Source organism: Oculina patagonica, unplaced genomic scaffold (genome assembly GCF_052425735.1).
Source record: "Oculina patagonica isolate OP01 unplaced genomic scaffold, crgOcupat unplaced988, whole genome shotgun sequence".
NCBI lineage: Eukaryota > Metazoa > Cnidaria > Anthozoa > Scleractinia > Oculinidae > Oculina > Oculina patagonica.
In genome coordinates, this window is record NW_027558897.1 from 252 (window position 1) to 7,548 (window position 7,297).

The 7,297-nt window shown below is 40.1% G+C and overlaps 1 protein-coding gene across 1 annotated transcript; it reads left to right on the top strand.

Moving 5' to 3' along the window:
- Nucleotides 1-2,036: 2,036 nt before the first annotated feature.
- Nucleotides 2,037-7,029, top strand: LOC144641487 (uncharacterized; the record flags this gene model as incomplete). The annotated part of the gene is made up of 5 exons (XM_078500489.1): nucleotides 2,037-3,228; nucleotides 4,456-4,559; nucleotides 5,147-5,241; nucleotides 6,385-6,447; nucleotides 6,938-7,029. Coding segments are annotated over exons 1-5 (1,171 nt in total), but the record flags the coding sequence as incomplete, so codon positions are not given.
- Between the last annotated feature and the right edge of the window lie 268 nt (nucleotides 7,030-7,297).

Sequence of the window (7,297 nt, forward strand, 5' to 3'; positions counted from 1 at the left end):
AACAAATCCAGCTAAAGGTCAGAACGGGACTTGAACCGGCGACCTCCGGATTACAAGTCCGGCGCTCTAACCACTCGGCCACGCTGCCTCCAAATGTCTATTGTTACGCTACCTGCTTGTAAGTTTACTGGGCCTTAGTTCTGCTTTCATACAAGACAAGCCTGTTCCAGGCTCTCAGTTAATTGGGGTGCAACCCGAAAACAGGATTGGCACAAGAAAGGCGAATTCCGAGGCGCCGTTCTAACTAACCGAACGCCTAGATCAGGCTAGTGTGGACGATGCTTAAAAATCAAAAACGTCTAAAAACAACAGTAAATTAAAGTGGTCTGAACATATCTCATCTGTCTCAAGCAAGGCAAGTCGGTCCTTGGGGCTGATCAAGAGAAATCTCTGAAACTGCCCAAGGAAAGTACGCGTCCGACCCAAACTGGAGTACGCAAGTGCCTCGTGGGACCCACACCACAAAAAATATATTTCAACCCTGGAGAGAGTTCAAAGAAAAGCTGCCCGCTTTTGCCTTCAAAACTTCAACATAACAGCTAGCGTGACAGACATGCTATCTGATTTGAAATGGGACACGCTATAAACAAGACGAAAGAAAAACAGACTGACTCTAATGTACAAACTTAGTCATAACCTAGTAGACATAACTACGGAAAATCACTTAATACCAACCAGTGAAAAAAGAACACGCAATAGCCATGCTTTTAAGTATAGGATACCAAAAGTATCTAAGGACGTTTTTAAGTTTTCTTTTTTTCCTAGATCAATAACAGAGTGGAACTTACTACCCGCCGACTTAGTGAATTGCAAGTCATTATCGAATTTTAAATTAAATTTAGGGAAGCATGTAAACAAGTAAATTGTAACTAAGTATTTTCATATCTTATTTATGCATGTAAATTTTGTTTTTTTATTTTGTATCTATTTTTTTTAGTTGATGTGATGTCTTAAACGATGTTATCAACTTAATAAATGTAGATGTAGATGTAGAACAGCTAGCCAAGGTACAAAAACCCAGGGTAAAGTCCTTTCTTGTCTTAACCGGCGTTCAACTCTAGTTTCTTCGAACCTGTATAACCAGCGCACTCTTTTTTGCCTCCCCGAGCTTCCAGCAAAAAGAGAGTGCCTGATCGCAGGTTACTAAAAGTAGTGCAACTCCCCCTGGAAGGGATGCTAGTCCACAGCATGTTTAGCGCAGAATTTTGTCTCCAAACAATTCGCCGGGACTCATTTATACACCTGGATGGAGAGAGGCACTGTGAGAGTGAAGTATCTTGCCCAAAATGAATAACATAACTCAATGACTCCAGCAAGGGCTTGGACTCGGATCACCGTAATCCAACTGGGACCTCAAATATTTTCCACGCCTCGATCAGTCTGATTGTTACATTCATTTACCGTACCCAAATTCGCAAGTAGCCAATCAGAAGCGTGATCTACTGTCCTGATATTCTACGATATCAAGTCACTGACCTGATATGCCACCATATCATGGCCACTTTGAAGTAAAGTAGTGTTACCGTACGATGAAAGAGGTTTTACCAATAAAGCTAGTGTTTACCGGTCGTAAAAGAAGTAAAAACTTTCCCGCCAAAACTAAACTTGAGCGCGCCCGCCAACTGCGCGATGTTTGCCGACGAGTACTGAAACATTCAGACTGAAACAATGGAGTCGGAGTTCCCAAATTTTTCGCTAAATTCTGAATTTGGGTACGGTAAATACCTAATCGTACCTTTTTGGTACGCTTCGACGACATATCAGGCTCGTTTGGTCTCGCCATGGGTATTTTGGCTCGACTGCGTCTCGCCAAAATACGAACCACGGCTTGACCAAACTCGCCTGATATGCCGCCGAAGCGTACCAAAAGGTACGATTAGGTATAAGTATTAGCTGTCTAGATTTTCTTATGATACGGTTGCAATCTTTTAAATATTCGACAGCACAAAATTGCAATTTCATTGTTTGGTGTTATACCAGTTTCAATTTGCCGCTGGCGCTATTTATGATGGCGTGTATCTTTTCAAATTCAAAACATCACGCTTCGCCTCGGCGCGCAATCAAAACAACTTTACAAAGTCAATATTTGAACTCCAGTTTACTTGTAATGGACTTTCATGCCAGCATGATGTGGTTTTGTCTAAGTTGAAGAGCTAGATGAAATATTAATCGAATCTCTTTTATCTATTCAAACTCGCCCGCCGAAACAATAGCCGGACAAATGCCCTGTGTAATTGAGCCCTTTTCGCAGCCCAACAGATCAATTGCTATGGAAACAACAAGCTTATTCGTCTGTGGGCATTTTTTCGGGCAGACACACGCTATGTTTGAACGGTACACTATGATTATTGCTTGCTTTTGAAATATTTTTGTCATTATTAATCCTGGTAGCGTTGACTTTGTGACGGGAGATGTCTGTGGAAAAATTCGTCGAACTGGAAGGTAATGCGGAGTCATTCAGGAACAAGCACAAGGGTAGCGCTTACGCACTGGTCGAACAAACTGCCGAGGGTTTCCTCGCGGACGGACTTTGGAAGTCAAAACGCGAAGAAGATCTACAGCGCGAAATAGAACTGATGTCCACAGAAAAAGCTAAGCGTTTATTTGAAGATGAGAAAGACAGAAAGGCTTGGGTGGCAGCGATTAAAAAATCCGTAGAGCAAAGTATACAATCTCAAGTACGGGCTGCTCTGGGTACACCACCAGGCGAGAAGCGAAAGAAATTATACGAGCAAAGGCTTGCTGAAGAAAGACGAAGGAGGGAAATGGAGATTGAAAACACTGACAAACAAAGAACAACAGAAAACCGCAATTATAGCTATCCGTCTTTTCATGATGACGACGGGATACTGTTTCAAAGACGTCAACAATATTTGCAAAAGTATGCGATGAGACGAACGATGAGGTCTCTCACCTTCGACAAAACCGCCTCACGAACAACTCATCACGGCTTCGATTCAGACAGCGATATAGATCCCTTATCCAGCGAATTTAATAAACGTTTTAGCATCTACACGCGAGCAGCTTTAGAGAATGCGGGTAAAACGTGCGCCAACTCAAGCACCGCTCCTGTTTATAAACGCTCTGCGGGTTGTATATGGGTTGATCACAATGGCGACCAACATGACATCCCTGGACCGTTTTGGCCGAAGGATCACTTACCGCGATTCTCATGCCAGAAACACATTCATTTTATTCCCGATTTTGTCGAAAGGTTGAACACGGAAGGTATGTGAGACTCATTAAGATTAAAATCCGCCATGCATGCTATTAAAACAAACTCATTTGTTTACCAATGGATTTACATTTCACACTGACTTCTCGCCTTGTTATAACTCGTGTGGTAATTACATATGTTGGCACTCACTTTACAGCTTATAAGGGAAGTCTAAACGTCAGTGATGGAATAAAAGAAACAAAGTGTTTTGTGAATGATGTTCGTGTGATATTCAGGCGAAAGTACGGTACTTCAAACAAGTCACGCATACGAAATCTACATTTGCGTTTAGCGGATTGAATTACAAATTCAATTTTTGTTGAGTTTATCGAAGACTTGAAACATGAGAGGAAATATTCACGTTTGATACTGCGTATCCGCGTTCCATCAAACTGAAAATCTTTTAGTGGCAGATATTCTACAATTCATGTAATATTTTTGACAAAATTTTGCTCTCAATATTTCACGCAATAACGAGGGATACAGAGTAAACATATTGTCACGAACCCGACACCAAGCGACATCATTGTTTATTCTAAACATCTTTCAAAACATTACATACATTGCTATGGATGATCTGCTCTAACAAAAATATTCTAATTATGAAAACTTGATCTAAGTGTAAATGGGCTGTAAAATACTAGCCTGCGAATACAGCCGCCTCTCATTTGCTCCCGCTACTACGTAGGAGAGGCGGCTGTATTCGCAGGCTAGTAAAATATTAGCAAGACATTCTCTCGATTTGTTGATTTTATTAATAAATTATGTTCCAGTAAATTATCGTCTCGTATGAAGGTTTTTAATGCTCTTGAAAGAATCCAAAATTTGCATCATAATATCCAAGAAAATGTTAGGTAAGGGGTTGTAGTCATGGGAGTTTTGTATTGCCCAAGAACGCATACAATAAGATGGTGATAATGATGATGACAATGACAACTAAATACTCCATGGGGAAGGGGAGGGTTGAGCTGGGTACACCATAATATTTTTTGGTGTGGGTAGATCCATTGTACCACTGCGCTCCTTTGACCCAAAATGTCACTTGCCTAATGGCTAATGTATTGTATAGCATTGGCACTGATAAGTTTTCTGGCTCTTCCAGGATTGGGACAGGTTTTCATCCCACATAATATGACCACTAGATCACCTTACCTCTCAAATATCAGGCTAATCTGACATTCTTAGAAGCTATGTCAAATGATTTTTTTTGACTGAACAGAGCTGCTTTTGTATTTCAGCAGAAAACTCCAACACTGCACACAGAGGGAGCAATGAGAATTTACTGTACCCTCAACAGTGGCGTGGAAACTTCACCGTCTATGAAAGACAAAATAAGGGGCAGGTATGCTATGTCACAAACACATTTTAAACTGCTAAATTAAAATTTTAGATATCTTTACTTTTTAGAATTTATATAATTTTTAAAACAGGAAGGTAAAGGTATCGAGTTACCTAATCCTCTTAAAAATACAGAACAGTAAACAGATTTTGGTTATTCATCTTGGGCTCTTTCCATAGATCAGATGTTTTTTGACTTTAGTTCTGAGAATAGGCCCTTTGCAGCTGGGGTCACATGACCAATTTTTTTATTTGAAAAAATTATTTTATGGGCTACAACTTAAAGAATGCCAGAAATGAAAAGAGCAAAAAAATGCTTGCTGGAAGGCTAGACCTTGAATTCCAGCAACAATTTTCATACTACCGGTAATCTTCATGTGACAGCCTAGCTGCAAAGCATCTATTTAGTGATAGATCAAGACAACATTACTTAGTTGATTGTTTTCTTAACTCTCATCACCTGTTTGCTTGATAATATATTGATATTGTCAGGAGAATTTAAATGTTGATAACTCTTGGGGGGAGGGTACAGTAAGGGTAAGTGAATACTTTATTAATCGCATGGTGATATTTCCTTCATTTGTGCCACAGGGTACCCACAGTCATGTTGTCCCACCTGGGTGCCCTCCAAGCCTCACATTTGAATCAAGGTTTGAATGTGGAAACCTGAAGCAGGCTAAGAGAGTGTAAGTACAAAATATTCCTCTTGAAAACAGGGTTGGTAGATTGGAACATGCCCACTCGCCCAGGCGAGTGTGAAAACTGTTGGGCCAGTACAAATCACGGATCACTCGCCTGGTTTGGCGAGTACAATTTTCAATATATTATTCAAAATAAGTGGAAATACTTTCCACTTTAAAATAATCTACACTGTCCATAAGCTGATAGCTTACCGACATTTTGAAATCTCCATCAAAGCTATTTGCTTGCGTGCTTGGAGTAAGGTCTATTTTCAGCAACTTTTCATTTAAAAAATAAGCTTAGATTGCAGCAGTCTGTATCGTGATCGACCACTACGGTGGCACAGTGAGTATAAAATTTGCTTAAAAATAAATCTTTAAGTTGTATACATTTTATTTTTCGTGGGGGAGGGGGGCTAAATTTTCCTTTTTTAATGGAGGAGACTGGGCGAGTGAAAACTGATCTGGGCGAGTGCAATTTGAAGGTCACTCGCCCAGATGGCGATTGCTCTGAAATTTTAGTTTCCAACCCCTGTGAAAATAACCCTTTTATAGTCAAGCTCTCAGAATTAGTTACGGTTATAGTGTGCTGGACTCCCAATTGAACTGTCTGAGTTCAAGCTCTATCTAGAGTCATTGTGTTGCGTTCTCCAAGGCAAGACACTTTGCTCTCAGAGTACCTCTCTTCGCCCAGGAAAACATAAATTATGGGTCCTTACAAGCACCCATGTGAAACAGATGGAGATGTTCATCAGAAATTTTTAACTATACCCCTAAAGGAGACCAATCCTGGTGTGGCTTAAGCTTTTTTTAACTAGAATTGATATTTCTATATGTCTTCATGTGTATACCCTCACTGAGACCTTGGTGGCTACAAAGATTGGTATTTTGCCCAGAACACCCTTATTGATGATGCTAACCGAAGTGAAGCACAGCCGGGTTATTGAGACACTAGGTTTAAAAGAAGTCACCAACCCTGGGTACCAGAGAGAAAGTATCTTGAGCAGAGTGTCTGGTATATATATTTTTACATTTGTAATTTATTTTCTCGGCATATTAGCATATGTTTTGCTAGGGGCCTAGCCAGCCCCCGTCAGCTCCGAGGGTAAATAAATTTTATTGATTGATTGATTATTGATTCTGTTTTAGTGGAAGTTATGAATATGATTTGCTTCTGAGTTGTGACTTGTACACCAAGCGGCATATGCAATGGTGAGTTAACTTTAAATGTTTATCACTGTTTTAACTGACTCGTACATACAATAATTCAAAACTAAGAGGTGATCTTTCCCATATTCCAATAAGTGTTTTTCTCAACTGAAGCTTATCCCCAGTTGTATATTTTTACGCGATTTTAGGTTAAAAACCCTGCAATTTTTGCCACAATTTTGTGGTGGATTTCACAGTGATTTTTCCCATGGAAATTAGCCATTAACGTGCCTCAAAAGCCCGTGTAAGTAGACGGTTTTTTACCCCTTCTTTCACGCTTTTTGCAAACAGTAAAAAAAAAGACTATCTGCTTTTGCAGGCTAACGATCCTTCATTAAGCCTCATTCCCAGACGGTGCGTGGTCGCTGAGGACATAGAGTTAGAACATGCAACCTCTTACCATCGGATTTACCACCCTTTAAATTGTACCCCCAGTGCAAATAACTTTGGTATTTTTATTATGTAAAATAAGAATAATTATTGTTCACTGTAGGTATTACTTCCGTGTTCAAAACATGGTACCTGGTGTTGTTTACAAGTTCAACATCATTAATCTGCTGAAGAAAGACAGTTTGTACAATTACGGTAAGTGTTTACGTTTGACTAAGTGAAACAAAGATAATCCTGTTTTGAAAAGTTGACTGAGCCCACGATGATGTTTTTTCTCGGTCACAGACGTTACTTAGCGACGTGGCATCGACGTAAAGGCGAGATCGTGACGACACGAAGTGACATCGGAGAATGCTCGGGTGTTCGGGCTAGTTTTCGGCTGTAACTATCAGAGCTCTTCGAGGTTTTTTTTTTAAGGGAATTTACTTACAACAACTGATACATTTGCGCTCACAGTTGTTTA